The sequence below is a fragment of the Tupaia chinensis genome, unplaced genomic scaffold (assembly GCF_000334495.1).
Source record: "Tupaia chinensis unplaced genomic scaffold, TupChi_1.0 Scaffold145072_1, whole genome shotgun sequence".
NCBI classification, from domain to species: Eukaryota; Metazoa; Chordata; class Mammalia; order Scandentia; family Tupaiidae; genus Tupaia; species Tupaia belangeri.
Window position 1 is genome coordinate 438,895 of NW_006204933.1, and position 17,525 is coordinate 456,419.

At 50.1% G+C, this 17,525-nt stretch overlaps 1 protein-coding gene across 1 annotated transcript in view; it reads left to right on the top strand.

The window, feature by feature from the left end:
* The first annotated feature begins 585 nt into the window (after positions 1 to 585).
* The window catches only part of MXRA5 (matrix remodeling associated 5), a 34,187-nt gene continuing 17,247 nt past the window's right edge, over positions 586 to 17,525 (top strand). Inside the window, exons 1-5 of the mRNA XM_014583904.2 lie at positions 586 to 2,014; positions 2,216 to 2,431; positions 9,815 to 9,944; positions 10,712 to 11,102; positions 13,044 to 17,500. Of these exons, the coding sequence (XP_014439390.1) occupies positions 1,992 to 2,014; positions 2,216 to 2,431; positions 9,815 to 9,944; positions 10,712 to 11,102; positions 13,044 to 17,500 (5,217 nt within the window). The 5' untranslated portion in view covers positions 586 to 1,991. The remainder of the gene's footprint in view (positions 2,015 to 2,215; positions 2,432 to 9,814; positions 9,945 to 10,711; positions 11,103 to 13,043; positions 17,501 to 17,525) is intronic.

Consider the following 17,525-nt stretch of genomic DNA (forward strand, 5'->3'; position numbering starts at 1 on the left):
CGGTAGGTGGGGTTTCGGGGCGCGCGGCGGCGCTCCCTGGCGCTGTTTTAAGCAGCTGAAGGGTCAGTTGATTCAGGGTCAGGGAGAGAAGAGGACGGGGTCTGGGAGGATGCTGGGAATCCTCGCGGTCACGCCCGACGGTCTCCCCGGCGCGCTGCGGGATCGTCGGTGCTGCGTGGCTACCCCACCCGTCCACCGCTCCTTCCCAGGGAGCGTCCTAAAGGGAGCCGCGGCTCAGAGCCCTCTCCAGGTCGCTCAGGCTCCGCGCCCTATGCTAGAACCCTCCCTCCCTCCGCCTCCTCCCCTTCTTTCCTCCCCGGCTTTCCCAAGAAAGGGGCCCACCGAGCCCCACGGCTGGCGCAAGGCTAGTGCAGACCCTAGGCGCGCGGTGTGCGGGAATCCCGGGGGAGGACGTCGGAGTCCGCGGCCCCCGGAGCTGCGTTCCGGGAAAGCGCAGACTTCGCGGCGCAGCTGGCTCGGCGCGACCGAGCCCTGGCCGCCAGCCCAGCGCCCTGGCCGCCAGCCAAGCCGCGGCGCTCGGGGTTGCGCGCCCCGGGGCGGGGAGGAAAGCAGGCGGCCTCACGCCCCCGCCCTGGCTTCTCCGGGTTCATGCCTGTCTCCACCGCCTTTGCCGCGTCCCTGGTTCGCTCCGGGACGGAAAAACCCGACCGCGCGTCCCCAGAGCTGCAGTTCTTTGGAGAGAGCGCCCCGGAGCTCCGAGGGGCGGGACGCAGGACGCGCCAGGCGGACCTTAGCGAAGGCGGGGATGCCCGCACCGGGTCTGTCTGCAGGCGGAGGGCCCGGGGCTGGCCTGGATACCCTTGGAAGAAACCCAGCGGCCAGACCGGCGCGCAGGGAGGGCCCGGGAGGGCTGAGCTCAGGCGAGCGGGGCGACTTCTTGCAAAGCTGCAGGAGCGGTTGGAGCCGGCGCTCAGAGGTGCAGCCCCAACTGGCTTTGTGCAAAACCTGCCTACATCATCTGCTCTTTTATGGGGAGCTGAGAGACCAGACACCCTCGGGCTTCACAGAACCACCTTCCCCAGCTCATGGAAAGGACGCAAGGGCGACGGGTTCGCGGTTTTCTTTGGCGTGAACGGGGGTGGAGCGCGTTAGGCGCACTTTGCAAGCCTGCTCCAAGGGGCAGGTGTCACCCGTTCATGTGTGTGACTCTTTCCGGGGTACGCACCATATGGACCGTTGTTTTAAAGTCCACGTCCCTGGAAAGGGGACAGAAATAGTCGATGACAAGGCGTGGCCAGGGCATGAAAAAGAAATGAATCACCGTCTTTCTTAACGAGGTAGCTGGGGCGAGACCTCGCGTGTCTGGACGTTCCGTCCATCGATAACCTGGCGTTCTCTCACCCGGCTAGCCCTGTTTTTACCTTCCGATCGATTGTATAGATGGTCCTTCCTGATAAAGAATGACGCTTCGCTGTCATAACCTTTCTGCATGGTTTTTAAGCTTTAAGACAAAAGTAAGGATAGCCAACAGACCGACAAACAGAAAGATGAATTTCCTTTTAGCCAGTACCTATGTAAGAAAGGGGAAAGAAAGCTCCGAGGAATTATTACCAAACAAACCAACAAAATCCGCCTCTTGGAAAACGACTTTTTAATTTCTTTTTAATTTTCTTTTTTGAGACTAGGTACAGTTTATAAGGGCTCCTTTTTGACGTGGTGGGCAAAAACAAAGCTTTTTATGATTTGTTTTATTATTATACAAGCATAGATCTTTCTATTTCTGGATCTGTCCTTTATATGAAATCTTGTAAACGTTCATGAAAATGGTATCTTACCAAAAAAGTATGCATGAATTAAAAAAAAAAAAGCGTTTGTGCCTGCACACACCCATTCTTCAATCCCTTTTCAGACACTTCTTGTAGTTCCTGTACGTGTGGCTGTACGTGTTTCAGACCCACCTTTGGATGACCCGGGACAGTGGCATGTCCAAATCGTAGATTTATTTGCACAATCAAAGCCGTGTGGCAGGGATGATGAAGGCGCATGGGAAAACGTGAGCAAGAAAACACAAAACGAGAGTTTCGCCTTTCTTAAGTTCCATCCTTTTCAGTGTCACCCCCTAATCTCATCCCACACCTTGGGAAGCTACCAAGCACGCTTGGCAATCCCCATCCAGATGGCTCGGCGCGCGGCCTCGCTCTCTGACGGTGCACGCGTCGAGTGTGTGTGTGTCTGTGTGTGTTGTCTCCCACAGGTGTGGAAGGATCACGCCCCGGGACAGGATGCCGACGCGGGCGCACTGGGCGGCACTGTCCGTGGTCCTGATTCTTGTCTGGGCACACCCGCCAGCCGCGCTGGCCTGCCCTCACCCGTGCGCCTGCTACGTTCCCAGCGAGGTCCACTGCACCTTCAGATCCTTGGCGTCCGTGCCCGCCGGAATTTCCAAAGACGTGGAAAGGATCAACCTGGGGTGTGTACCACGTCCTGACCAAACCACTCCGCTGCCCTTGTGCGCGTTTTCATGGGGGGTTTGCATCGTGTATGTCCAATCCCTCCATGGCCGAGGGCTCTTCCTTTCTGTAAGTCTCTCACTGGCAGAGAGGAGTGGATGAGAGGCAAACGCTTGAGTTTACTTTTTAAGTTTTGGCTGCATAAGGCAAGTGGGCTCCGGATAGAGAGACAGACAGATTGGGAAAGTGAGAGATCACCCTTCAAGAGGAAGGGCCCCAAGGCAGTCCCGTCTTTTCTATTGCCCTCTCTAATTTTAGGCGTGGGTATGTACTTGCTGTTATTTTTTAAATTTATTTTAATCCATTTTTTTAAAGTAGTTTTTTTGTTATAGGGCATGTGCGCTCACCAGAGAGACAAAGATCCTCTTCGGGTCTTGAGCACGCACGCACATGCACCCAGTGTGAGTTTAAGCCACCAGGTCCGGGACTCGAACCGCAGTTGACTACATGGGAGTCCAGTGATATAGCCATCGCACTATCCGCTGGTCTCTTTATTTATTTATTTTTAATGATCAGAGGGTGCATGCGCTTGCCAGAGAGACAGAAGGTGAGAGGGAGAGGAAGAAGGAGAAATCAACTCCCTTTGGAGCATGCTGGTACCACAATCCCGTCTCCCCCATTCCTCCATTCCGTCTGGAATCGGGGCACACACGCATACATGTGCCACCTGTGCTTTTCTAGCTGCTGGGACCAGGATTCAAACCATGCTTGTCCATGGGAAATCAAGCTCCCTTAACCACTAGGCCCTTGGGCCAGCCCTTAAGATGGTTTTATGTACTATTAAAAAGAAGATTAAAAAAACAACAACATAAATTTCTTCACTGAACTAACATGGGACACTTCTGGCTGGCTTGTTTTGTAAGATGGATCAAATAGCATTTCTTCAATCACTCATAATGTCACAGCACAGTTCATGAAAAGTGAGTCTCAAATATTTAATGAGCTGGCATGGCGCATTTAGTTGAGATAAAAAGGAAAGTCAGGGCCCTATCTGACTCAGATAAAACTGAGTCTGACTCGTGTTTTAGTAATGTGGAGTGAGTGTAAAACTCTCAAGGAATGGGAGCTTGTGGGCAGAACGCGAGTGAAAATTTCTCGTCCCACGCCGCTGCTTGAGTTTAGGCTTCTTAATCTGTGTTGCTATTTCCTGCTTGGACATCCTCAAAGCTTTTTTGAAAATGACTTTCCAACTTCTCTTTTCTTTTTTCTTTTTTTTTAAGAAGGAGAAAAACAAAGTTGGTCAGTCTTACAGCAAACTGGTTCAGGACTGTGTACAAGGACCCAGGTCCCACATGGCCAACCGCAGTTCAAATCCCAACTTGATGGTTTCAAAAACACATCAGGTGTGTGTGCGTGTGCGGCCCACGCACACGCTGACAGGATGGAGAAATGGAAGAGAAACAATTGCAATACGATTAAGCTCCACCAAAGGATGCTTTTGCTCTCTCTCTCGTTGTCTCTCTCTGTCTCTGTCTCTCTCTGGTGAGTGCATGAGTCCTCTGGCAATTAAATAAACAAAACTAAACCAACAAAAACCAAAAACAACAACAACCAAAAACCCAAACCAGTCACCTAGTATTTGAATTAAGGACTGTTCTTTTAAAAGAATTATTTACTTAATTTTTATTCATCATTATTTTTTTTTTTTAAATTGCTACAGGGAATGTGCAATCACCAGACCGAGACAGAGAGAAGGAAGGCAGATTTCAGTGCGAAATCTTAAATGATGGTAGACAAATGCAACACCTTAGCCTTTAGAACAGCTAGGGATAGGGAGCAGTAGGTGGCTTGGTGATTAAAGCGTTGGACTCCCACAGGGCTGACCGCAGTTCGAGTCCTGGACTCAGCAGCTTGAAAAATCACTCCAGTTATGTGTGCATGTGTGCCCAAAATCCCAAGAGGAGAATGGAGGAGAAAGGATTGTGGTGTGGCCATCCCCCCTAGGAGGGGGGTGAGTTCTCACTTTCCTTTTCTCTGATTCTCCCTTTCTGTCTAGTGAGCTCACATGCCCTATGGCAAAACAAAACAAAACAAAATAAAAACAAAACCAAAACCAAAAACCAAAAACCAAAAACAAAAACCAAAAACAAAAAACTTACCAAAAAAAAAAAAAAAAGGCATGGAGAGGCAGAGCAACGTGGGGCCCTGGTACCATTTTGGGGAGGTAATTCTTTGTCTTGTGCCTGTGGGGTGTGAGACACCTTCCTCCATGCCCAGAGCATCGTGCTGCATATTTGACTGGCTCTTCCACTCCATGTTCCTGAGGGTCGTGGACCTTCCGTATCAGGGCGCCTCCTTTCTGTGGAGTGCCTCTGAGCATCGCCACTGTGTAGTAATTTTGCTGAAAAGCGATTTCAAAAGTGGATTAAAAAAATGCATGTGTGTGTGGGGGGGAGGTGGGACCAGAAGATGGCATTATGGTTACATTGCTGGACTCCCATGTAGTTGACTGTGGTTCAAATCCTGGACCTGGTGGCTTAAAACTCAAGCCAGGTGCATGTACATGTATGCCCAAGATCCCAAGAGGTGAATGGCGGAGAAGGAATTGCAGTGTGGCCACCTCCCTCCCCACTGTGGGTGATTTCTCACTTTCTGTCTCTTGTCTCTCTGTGTCTCTGGTGAGCCCTCACACCCTACACCAAAAATCTCTCTCTCTCTCTCTTTTTTTTTTAAACACAATGCATCTGTGACCTGTCTGCTCTGTAGTGGGTTGCTCTGAACAGCCTTTCCAATTCCTGTGTGCTTTCCATATACCGCACAAAAACAACCCTTGAATGGTTCTGGAATGACCTTCCGGAAATCCACATGCAGAGATTTATGGCACTAAAGCCTGTGTGCTTGTGTTGGAATAAGGAAAGATTCCCAGCCTTCTACTGAAAAATCACATAGCGAGCTAAGATCTGCACAGATTATGCCTGACCCAATTTCCAAATTGGTTTGAATTTGCCAGTTAATGGATGATAAAGCTATTCTAGAGTGGGAGCCAGCAGATGGCATAGTGGTTATGTCGATGGACTCCCACATGGTCAACTGCAGTTGGAGTCTCAGATCTGGTGACTTGAAACTCACGCCGGGCACGTGTGCATGTGTGCCCAAGATCCCAGGAGGAGAATGAAGGAGAAGGGATCATGGTATGGCCATTCCCCCTGAGGAGGTGATTTCTCATGTTCCCTTTTACTGTCTCTGTCTCTCTCTCTCCAGTAAGTGCATATGCCCTAAGGCAAAAACTTCTAAAAACAAAAAAAGATATTCTAGAATATAGACTAAGTGGTTAGCTGTAGAAATGGGCTGAATTTGGTTGTCTGGATGTTTCCGAGAAGAATCATTGCGTGAGCGAGTGGAGTCATATTATCATTGGTGGTGGTGTGGAATCCGTGAAGTTTTGAACACTTGCATAGTTATGCTATCACTGAGCATATTCACGCATACTCTATGGCTCCTAGTTTTTCTCTGTCCTTGTGCATGTCAGTAGCTCTTTTGCTAATGTTTACCGTGTTTCTTCTGCTGTCTTCTGTTGCTGGGAACGTCCCCCATTCTTCCACTCTCCGTCTTGTAGATTGTGTTGCCTGTCGGAACCACATGTGGCAGTATCTGAAGGCATAGACACATGATGTCAGTAAACCCATGCACAGTCCTCCAAAGAAGAGTGGGTAGCATTCCTATTGAGGAATTTGCGCTTCCAAGAAGTTAGGTAACTTCTCCGGGTAGCCAGGAGGCAACATCAACCCTGTTTGACCTCCAAGCATGTGTTCTGTTCATGGCCTTATTTCACCTCCAGGTGTCCCCTCTCTAGCAGGGAATAAAACAGACGGAGAATCTGAGACCCCAGCTCCCTAACTTGTTTGCAACCACAAGACTCTCTCTTGCCTTCCCTTGGCTCTTTAGAAGACCTGTGAGTTCTTCACTGGAGAAAATATACTCTCTCTCTCTCTCTGTCTCTCATTAAGATTTTTGTCATAAGGTGTGTGTGCTTTCTGGAGAGAGAGAGAGAGAGAGAGAGAGAGAGAGAGAGAGAGAGAGAGAGAGAATGAGAAATCACTCTTCAGGGGGGAATGGCCATGCTGCAATCCCTTCTCTTCCATTCTCTTCTTGGAATTTTTGGCACTTATGCACATGTGCCTGGTGTGATTTTAAGCCGCCAGGTCCAGGACTTGAACCACAATTGGCCATGTAGGAGTCCAGCACCTTAATCACTACACCACTGGCTGGCCCCAATATACCTTCTCTTATTTGGATCCACACCACTAGGATGGATACCATAGTCACGGTCACAACCATGGATGTCATTAACACAGTGTCTATGTATTCTTGGATGGCGTTCTTGTCATCTGTGGGTTTCTTTATTCTCACACGAAGACATAGTTCTTCTTGCTATTGCTATTGGGTTTGTTTGCCAGATTTTGAAGCCCCATCTTGGTTTTCATTTTAATCATTTCATGTAGGGCAGGTGCACTGGTTGGAGGAGGCAGAGACAGAGACAGAAAGTGAGAGATCACCCCTTCACAGGGAAGGGCCATGCTGCAATGCTTTCTCCTGCCTTCTCCTCTTGGGATTTTGTACTTGCATGCACATGTGCCCAGTGTGTTTTTCAAGTTGCTGGGTCTGGGACTAGAACTGGTCAGTCAGCCATGTGGGATTCAGCACTTTAACCACTGCTCCATCGGCGAGCCCAACCCCATCTTATTTTAACAGGGCCAAAATAGCACGTAGGGAGCTGACCATCAGCTTTGCCATTGGAAGTTGCATGGTTCACTCCTTTCCCCTGCAGCCTTGCTGCATGACCTTGAACCGTTTGGAAACTTTACCAATCAAAGCTCCTGCCGTGTGAAATGAATGGTGCATGACTGCCTCGTGAGGGTTAGGCGGTAAAGACCCATAAGTGACCCGCAGAGAGCCATGCTCAGTTCTGTGAACCCCAGCACCATCACTAGACCCACAAAGGACAGGATGAGTTCGAGCTCAGTTCTTTTACAACTCCCCTCTTACCGCTGGATGACACAGCAGACTCAGGGATGGAGCACGAAAGTAAAACACTACGGAAAAGGACTGGGCACTGTCAACAATCAATCCAGAAGAGGAGAAGTCCCTGTCATTGTCCAGCAAGTATAGGAATCTAACCTGAAACAGGATCACCCCTTACTCTGGCCCATGAGCCATTTTGGATACAAATAACATTGCCTTAGCAAGGCAGAGTGGGGACCAACGGATGGCGTGACAATTATGCCACTGGATTCCCATGTAATCAACTGCAGTTCAGGTCCTAGACCCTGTGGTTTGAAACTCACGCCGGGCGCATGTGCATGCATGGCCAAGATCCTGAGAAGAGAATGGAGGAGAAGGGATTATGGTGTGGCCATCCCGCCTGGGGGGTGGTTTCTCATTTTCTGTCTCTCTGTCTCTCTCTCTGTATCTCTGGTGAGGGCACTCACCCTATAGCAAAACTCTCTCTCAAAAAAAAAAAAAAAGCAGGGTGCATTTAATTCCGTCTGATGCTCTCTCTGCCTCTGTTGGTCTTCTTTATTGGGTTGTTGGAAAAGTCGTGATATGATTTTCCAGGCAAACATGTGTCATGACTTTCCCAACAACCCCAGTAAGACAATGCAGTCATGAAAGTGTCTTTGAAGAGTTTGAAGTCATTGAAGTGAGTGGATTTGGAGTCGGAGATGACAGTTTCTGTTCCAAAGACTTTGTAGCTGAAAGGTGGTCCCCAAGGCTGGTTGTTAGGGGGAGTGAGCACACAACTGGGTCTTCTCTTTTCCTTTCTCCCCTCATGTTCCATTCCTGTCCCTTCCTTTCCCTTCTTCTTTCCCTTTCTTCTTTCTTTCTTCTTTGTCTTCTTTCTCTCTTTCTTTTCCTTCCTTCCTTCCTTCCTTCCTTCCTTCTTTCCTTCTTTCCTTCCTTTCTCTCTCTCTCTTTCCTTCTTTTTCTCTTTCTCCCTTCTTTTATTTCTTCTTTCTCTTGTTCCCTTCCTTCCTTCTTTCTTCCCTTCCTTCTTTCTTTTTCTTTTTATTTCTTTCATTTTTTTGCATGAGCAAGATAGACAGACTGAGGTAGAAAGACACAGAGGAACAACACCCCCAATGGATGGAGTCCAGTGAGACTGAACCCTCATGCCACCTGCTGGCCCACTGGTCCTCATTGAAATGTCTCCCATAGTGTCCCTCCTCTCATACCCACAGGGACTTCGGGTATCTACATCTTTCCCACGTTTGGTGGTCGCGTGTCACTCATGATCACAGGGCAAAGTTTCCAACAAGGGGCCATGGGGAACAGCCTTGCTTAGAATCCTGAGTCCTGCTGATTGCCACAAAATACCCTCTAGACCACACTGGCATATCTCGGGCCAAAATTCTTCCTGACTATTCCTTCACTGAGTAAACACTCATAAAAATGTTTTGGTTCTAGGATGAACCCATGGCCTGGCAGTTAAGGGAGCTGGACTCTACACTGGCAGTCACGTGGTTCAAATCCCAGCCCTGGCCACTTGAAAACTATTGGCAGCTGTGTGCATGTGTGCCCCACACCCTAACAGGATGGAGATGCAGAGAAGGGGTTGTACCGTGAACATGCCTTGTTACGGGGTGCTGACTCCCTCTCCCATGCTTGCTGTCTCTCTGGCAAATGCACAATGCCCAGGATTAAAAACAAAGTTTGTGGGGCCAGCAGGTGGTGGTTAAGGTGCTGAATTCCTGTATGGCTGACCGTGGTTCGAATCCCAGACCTGGAGGCTTAAAACTCACACCGGGCGCATCTGCGTGCGTGCTCAAAATCCCGAGAGAAGAATGGAGGAGAAGGGATTGTGGCATGGCCATCCCCCCTGGGGGGTGATTTCTCACTTTCTCTCTCTCTCATCTCGTTCTACCTCTCTGGTGAGCGCTCATTTCCTATAGCAAAAGTCTCTCCAAAAACTGTTTTTTTTTTTTCCCTGTTAGGGACATTTTTTGCTATAGAGTGTGTGCACTTGCCAGAGAGACAGAGAGACAGAAAGTGAGAAATCAACCCCCAAGAGGAATGGCCATGCCCACATTCCCTTCTCCTTCATTCTCCTCTCTGGGTTTTGGGCAGGCACGCACACATGATTGGCGGGACCAGGACTCGAACTGTGGTCCACTATGTGGGAGTCCAGAGATGTAACCTCTATGGCAACTGCTGGTCCCTGTGTTTGTTTCCTTTTCACTTCAGAAATGGACAGGACAGGAGGTGACCGTGCTCTGGGAAGGACAGCCTTAGGACCTCCGAATCACCATGTTGGTTCGCTTGCTCCCGGGCAGGCTGGGACTCCATCCCAGAGGGGACTTAAACCCTCACCGTCTCTGGTTGTAATTACTGTCGTTATGTTCTAGGTTTAATAGCATCCAGGCCCTGTCGGAAACCTCGTTTGCGGGACTGAGTAAGCTGCAGCTCCTGATGATTCATGGCAACGAGATCCCAAACATTCCCGACAGAGCTCTGAGAGACCTCAGCTCTCTGCAGGTAAACGCCAGCACTCGGGAACATCGCTCATGGCAATCTGGAAGGCTAGAACTGAACAACAGGCATTTGGGGCCAGCAGATGGCACAGCGGTTATGTCACTGAGTTCCCACATTCCCGACGACAGTTCGAGTCCTGGACCCGGTGGCTTAAAACACACCAGGCACACATGCGTGCGTGCCCAAGATCCTAGGAGGAGAATGGAGGAGAAGGGATTGCATTGTGGCCATCCCCCCTGGGGGGTGATTTCTCTCTGTCCCTTTCACCGTGTCTGACTCTCTTGCACATGTGCGGTAAGGCAAAAACCTCTTTAAAAAATAGAATTCTTTATTTAACTTTATTTATTTATTATTATTATTGAGAGAGAGATTTTTGGTATAGGGTGCATGCACTTGCTGGAGATACAGAGAGACAGAAAGTAAGAAAGCACCTCCCAGGGGGACGGCCACGCCACAGTCCCTTCTCCTCCATTCTCCTCTCAGGATCTTGGGCACGCACACACGTGCACCTGGTGTGAGTTTTAAGCTGCTGGATCCTGGACTCGAACTGCAGTCGACTACGATCTCTTATGATTATTTTTAAAATTTGAACAGAGAGCCAGAGAGAGGGAAAGTGAGAAAGCAAGCCTCCAGGTCTGGGAGTTGAACTGTGATCAGCCACGTGGAAGTCCAGCACCTTGACCACCATGCCACCTGCCGGCCCTGGCTCTGGGTTCTTTGAACTCGACAGAGGGAATTTGTTTTCTTTCCCCGCCTCTTTCTCTCTGCAGGTTTTCAAGTTCAGCTATAATAAGGTGAGAGTGATCACAGGGGAGACCCTCCAAGGGCTGTCGAATCTGCTGCGTCTGCACATGGACCACAACAAGATCGAGTTCATCCACCCGCACGCGTTCAGCGGCCTCACGTCCTTGCGGCTCCTGCACTTAGAAGGCAACCTGCTGCACCAGCTCCACCCCAGCACCTTCTCCACCGTCACGCTGCTGGACCACTTCCGGCTGTCCACCGTCAGGCACCTCTACTTGGCGGACAACCGCATCACCGCACTGCCCCCGGCCATGCTTCAGAACATGCCGCTGCTGGAAAACCTGTACCTGCACGGGAACCCGTGGACCTGCGACTGTGAAATGAGGTGGTTCCTGGACTGGGATGCAAGGTCCAAAGGTAAGATCAGGACAGCACCCGGGGCGCCTGCAGCCCCCACTGACCTGCACGCTTCTTTTGGCCTTTCGGAGAAGTTTCATTCTCCGACATGGATTTCTCTCCCTATCTATTTCTTAAAAATTAATTGTTTATTTAATTTTATTTTTTAAAATTATTATTTTTTAATTTGATGAGAGAGAGAGAGAGAGAGAGAGAGAGAGAAGAGTCAGAAAGCAAGTAGCCAGGTCCAGGACTCAAACAGTGATTGGCCATGTGGGAGTCCAGTGCCTTAGCCACCATGCCACCTGCCAGACCCTCTATATTTTTATTTAATTTGCCAGGGGGTGCAGGTGCTCACTGGAGAGACACAGAGAAAAGGAGAGAGGGCAAGTGAGACAGCTTCTCCCCATGAGGGAGGATCACTCCACAATCCTTCCCCCTCCATTTCTCTCTCACGTAGGGATCTGGGGCATGCATGTGCATGCACTTAGAAAGTTTCTATTTTCCTTTTTTGGTTGAGATTTTTGTCTTAAGATGCATGCAGTCACTGGAAAGAGACAGAGACAAAGTGAGGGAAAGAAAAATCGTCCCATCCCCCGGGGCGATGGCCACGCCACAATCCCTTCTCTTCCATTCTCTTCTCGGGATCTTGGGCACGCACGCACACGCGCCCGGCGTGAGTTTAAGCCACTGGATCCGGGACTTGAACCGCAGTCGACTGCATGGGAGTCCAGCGACATAGCCATTACGCTAACTGCTGGTCCCGTGTATATGTATTTCAATACAAGGAAGTCTTCCAAAAGTGTACAGAAAATGTGTGTCTTGAAAAAGTGACGCATGGATCTCAGAAAATATTTTGCACCGAGACAAACTCATACTGTTTTGTTTCATTTATCTACAGATATTTTTTTTCCTTTTTCAGAGAGAGATTTCTGCTTTTGTGTGCATGCACTCACCAGAGAGACAGAAAGCAATAGATAAACCCCCAAGGGGGGATGGCCATGCTACAATCCATTCTCCTCCATTGTCCTCTTGGGATTTGGAGCACGCACACACACCAGGTGTGAGTTTTAGGTTGCTGGGTCCAGGTTTTGAACCGCAGTCGACTATATGGGAGTCCAATGAAATAACCATGACACCATCTGCTGGCTCCCTCTACAGACTTTTTGAAGTCCCTTTGTATGTGTGTGCATGGGCATGTGTGTGCTTTGAGTACCCGTGTTGCTGTTTATGGGGGCAGTCAGGGAAACAATTCTATTTGCATTGTGAACCGTTCAGTCTGTCACTTAGACAATCGTGTTGGGGCGGGGGAAGTCAGTCTACTGAAGCCACCGGAGGGCTTGGGAATTCTCCAAGCCTCAGATGACGCAGTTTCCCCGGCTTACTCCCAGTAGGATGGGAACGGAGTGGGCAGATCCCAAGGGGGCTGTCAACAAGAGCTACTCATCTTGCGAGTTGGCCTAATTGGAGAAATTACAGCAGCGCGGAGTGATACCGAGCCAGCCTGAGACGCGGAGGCTTGGAACGGGGCGAGAACATAATTCTGTCTCGTGGATGTCAGTTTCCAGAGCCTTTTAGCATCTAAATAGACATGTCAAGCAGGCAGTTGGGCGCGGAGCTCGGGGAATGGGCTGGGGCTGGAGACGGACATATGGGAGTTATCAGGCTAAGGGTTGGTAATTGAAACCATGTACGTGGGTAGCACCCTGTGTAATGAGGCAGAACAGTGGGGAACTGCGAAAGCAAGCTAGCAGATCTGGGATTCGAACCATGGTCAGTCATGTGGGAGTCCAGTGTCTCAACTACCATGCCACCGGCCAGCCCCTCCACCTGTCTGTCTTTACTGGATTGCATCTGGGTGGTCGAGTTGCAAACAAAGGCTTTACCCTCAGGCCTTATGCAAGGTACGCTATTGTTTGGTTGATGAACTCATTGGGATATCTGTCTGCTTGTTTGCTTTAGGGATTCTGAAGTGTAAGAAGGACAAAGCCTACGAAGGTGGTCAACTGTGTGCCATGTGCTCCAGCCCCAAGAATTTATACAAGCAGGAGATTCACAAGCTGAACGACATTGCTTGTCTGAAGCCTTCTATCGAGTCTCCTCTGAGATCCAACCAGACCGAGCGTCTAGAGGAAGAGCAGGAACAAGAAGAGGATAATGACAACCAGCTTGCCCTGGAGGGCTTGCGACTCCCCCCGTGGAACGTTACGTTGAACATGACCGATGAGCACGGGAACACGGTGGACTTGGCCTGTTACATCAAGAAGCCAACAGATGTGTCCAAAATTCACCTGAACCAAACGGATCCTCCAGAGATTGACATAAACGCTACCATAGTCTTGGACTTTGAGTGTCCGATGACTCGGGAAAACTATGAAAAACTGTGGAAGTTGATAGCGTATTACAGTGAGGTCCCTGTGACCTTGCACCGGGAACTCATGCTTACCAAAGACCCCAGAGTCAGCTACCAGTACCGGCAAGATGCTGACGATGAAAGCCTTTACTACACGGGGGTCAAAGCTCAGATTCTTGCAGAACCGGAATGGGTCATGCAACCGTCCATAGACATCCAGCTCAATCGACGGCAGAGTACAGCCAAGATGGTGCTACTGTCTTATCAGGCCCCATATTCTCAAACAGTGTCTGGCAAAGATATGAGGCAGGCTCGAAGCAGGAGCTGGGTAATGATCGAGCCAAACAGAGCCATTCAAAGAGCTCAGACTGTCCTGGAAGGGGGTCCGTGTCAACTGAGCTGCAACGTGAAAGCGTCCGAGAGTCCGTCCATCTTCTGGGTGCTTCCGAATGGCTCTATCCTGAAAGCACCAATGGATGACCAGGATGGCAAATTCTCTATCCTCAGCAGTGGCTGGCTGAGGATCAAATCCATGGAGCAGTCTGACTCGGGTTTGTACCAGTGTATCGCTCAGGTGAGGGATGAAATGGATCGGATGACCTATAGGGTGGTTGTGCAGGCACCTGTGACTCAGCCTCCTGAAAGGTATACCATGACAATGAACAAGAACCCAGGGGAGCCGGTGATGTTGCCTTGCAGTGCGTTGGCAGTACCTGAAGCCCACCTGAGCTGGGTTCTTCCAAACAAAAGAATAATTAATGATGTGGCTAACACATCACACGTGTATATGCTGGGGAATGGAACTCTATTCATCCCGAAAGTTCAAGCTGGCGATGGTGGTTACTACAGATGTGTGGCTGTCAACCAGCAAGGGGTAGACCATTTGACAGTGGGGGTCATGGTGACTAAGAAAGGATCTGGCCGGTCACCCAAAAGAGGCAGACACCCAGGTGCAAAAGGTCTTGCAAGACTGAGAGGGGACATTGTTGAGGATGAAGGGGGCTCGGGCATAGGAGAAGAAGGTAACAAGGCAAGGAAAGTTCTGCATTCAAAAGACCAAGAGATGTTCATCAAAACGGAAGAGGATGCCACCCCCAAAGACAAGAAAACCAAAAAGGGAAGAAGGAAGCTGAAACCTTGGAAGCATTCTGAAAAAGAACCAGAGCCCAACATCGCCGAAGGTCGCAGAGTGTTCGAGTCCAGACGCAGGATAAACATGGCCAACAAGCAGATCAATCCTGAGCGTTGGGCGGATATTTTAGCCAGAGTACGTGGCCGAAATCTCCCCAAGGGCACAGAAGTACCTCAGGTCCCTAAAACCACTACTGCTCCATCCACAAGGAGTCTCGAAATCACACCTCTGTTACCAGCTGCTTCTCCCCCATCTATATCTCCCATGCAGATATCAACCCTTACAGAAGAATCCTCAGCAGATAGGTCTCTATTTGGTGAGGAAACACAGCTGTCTAGCATCATTTCCTCCACGGGGAGGAGACAAGAACACAACCACGATGAAGAGACGGTTGCTGATCCCAGACCAGCCCACACAGACCTGGAAGATGTTCTTGACAATGAGTCTTTTGAGAACCCTGAGGAGATAACTCCCACTGCAGTGGACACAAAGTGGATCCCACCCACAATACTGGTATCTGAACCTTATGAGTTATCTCCTACTCTCCAAACCCAGGACACACTTGAAGAGCACACCAGCGAACAGACAGCCACAGGGGACTGGTCTACAGCAGGTGTCGAGTCCACGGCAGAGTCTGCCTCTGGTGAGGAGGAGCTCCCATTGGATATCCTCTCCTTGGCCGAGTCAGAGACGTTGCCATCCTTTGACACGGGTTTACAGACCAGTTCCCAACCAGGTGAGGAGAGCATGAACGAGTGGACCTCTTCCTATTGGGCTCCGACTCCCACCGTGAGGATCACTGACTTGGGTACATCTGAGCCACTTCAAGATCCCACTGGAGAGGAACCAGATGTCCCAGCCCAACTGCCGCGACGAGGTCCAACAGATGACACCCAGCTTGTGAATGGGGATTTAAGCACTCGAGGCACCCCATTGATTCAAAAAGGCATGGAGGAGAAGTTTCAGATGCCATGGGAAGGAGACAGGCTGGGCAGAGACCCCAAAGACTCCACCAGTTCTGTAAGGGAAAGATTAGACATGGCACCCATCACTGGGGGAGAGATAAGCAGTCCCTCTCCATTTCAGCATCCTGGGAAAACCAGTCTTGCTACACCATTGGACAAGGGTATGCCCACAGTAGTCATGAGTACTCCAAGCCCAAAGGTTGTTTCGCCATCGGCATTGGCCACTCAGCCTTCTCAAAGGAGACCCAATGGCAAGAGGAGACTACGCCCCCACAGATTCCGACACCGACCTAAGCACACCTCACCGACGACGTTGGCCCCGATGGAAACGTTGCCTCCTCAACCAACTCCAGTCCCTGAGATGAAGGTTCCAGACCAAGTGGAGAGTTCTCTGGTTCCAACACCTTGGGCGGATAACACACTTCATACCCCCAAGCGGTTGGACATGGAGAAGCATGCAGAACCCGTGTCCAAGGGCACCCCACGAAGAAAACACAGGAAAAGGCCGAACAAGCATCGGTATGCCACTCCCACAGTGAGCTCAAGAGTACCTGCATCCGAACCTAGCAATTCTCCAGAAAATAAACATGAAAATGTTATTATTCCTGGTTCTGAAATGAAACTACTGCCTACCACCATTTCTCTGAAAACTGGGGACTCCTATGAGGCAACTAGAGCAGAAGATTATATGACAACTACCCCCCAAACTCATTTATCTCACAACAAAGTCCACCAGACAGTCCCAGTCACACACACACCTGTGCCAAGTGGAAAGGAAATTAAGGATGATGGGGTCACAAATGTCGATGAATATACAATGGACACGTTAGTTCCCAGCAAATCATTTGTTAACGTGTCAACTCCTGGCTCCTCCATCTCCACCACAGAAAAACAGAAGAAAGAAGACACTTCTGTAGACTTTGTAGGAACTCCCAGCTGGGATCCCTTGTGGACCGTCCATCCCGGGAGGCAGCAGACAGACACGCCTGCTACCAACTCTTGGGAAGATCTTACAGAGTCGCCCCATTTTGAAGAGTCAGAGGGTAGAGATTGGTCTTCCGAGAGCTCACTTTGGGTTGCTGTCTCTGCACCATTTCAGCAGAAAGAAGCTGATGTTTCAACTCCTGTCTGGAGCACAGACATAGAGCTATCTCTGAGCCAGGCGGAGACCACCATCCGTGGTCAGCACCATGATGAAGTCACTCCAACTGCTGACTATTTGGCAAGTGGACCACAGGACCTCAGCCCTACTTCTGCCACCGTGGAGGAGATGGCCTCTCCGTTCTCTCCCACAATGCTTGTGTCTTCAGAGCCAACCACTGCAGCTTCCAGCAGGTCTCCGATGTCCACAAATTGGAAGGAGAATGGTGTCTTGCATCATGTGGTGAGTCCAGAAACCAGAACACTCTCCGGGAGCCAAGAGAGGGCTCTGAATGAATGGCGGCCAGGTGCATTAGCCACCCCTCCCTACAGTTGGCACAAATTCAACGTCCCGCCCAAGCAGGAGTCAGGGAAGGAAGGAGTGGATGGCAAGACTCAGAGCGTTCTACCCCGCGGGCCAGATAGTCACTCTCGGGATGGGGGCATTCACATTTCTCGCCAACCGACCAGAGCCCCTGCCAAACCCGTCCCGCCGAGTGGAACAGCGAGGCCACCGCACAGGGACACACACAGCCCCTTTAGAGTCTTTGTAACCTTCCAGCCTCCTCGTCATGTCACCAACAAGCCAGGAATTACCGCCTACCCTTCAAGACATTTCCCAGAGAGCAAACACTCTGGCCCTCCAAGGGGACAGAGTACAACCTCCGTCCCACTTCACGGGTCTAAATCCGGCATGCCTACTAGATCCACCGACGAAAGAACCAACCGCTTCAATGGCCACTCCAAAGTCTTTGCAAATAATTACCTCCCCGACCCAAGAAACCCAACGGGTAGGCTGCCTGGTTCCAGGATTCCCCATTACCCTCATGGAAGACTCCCTTTCTTTGTCAACA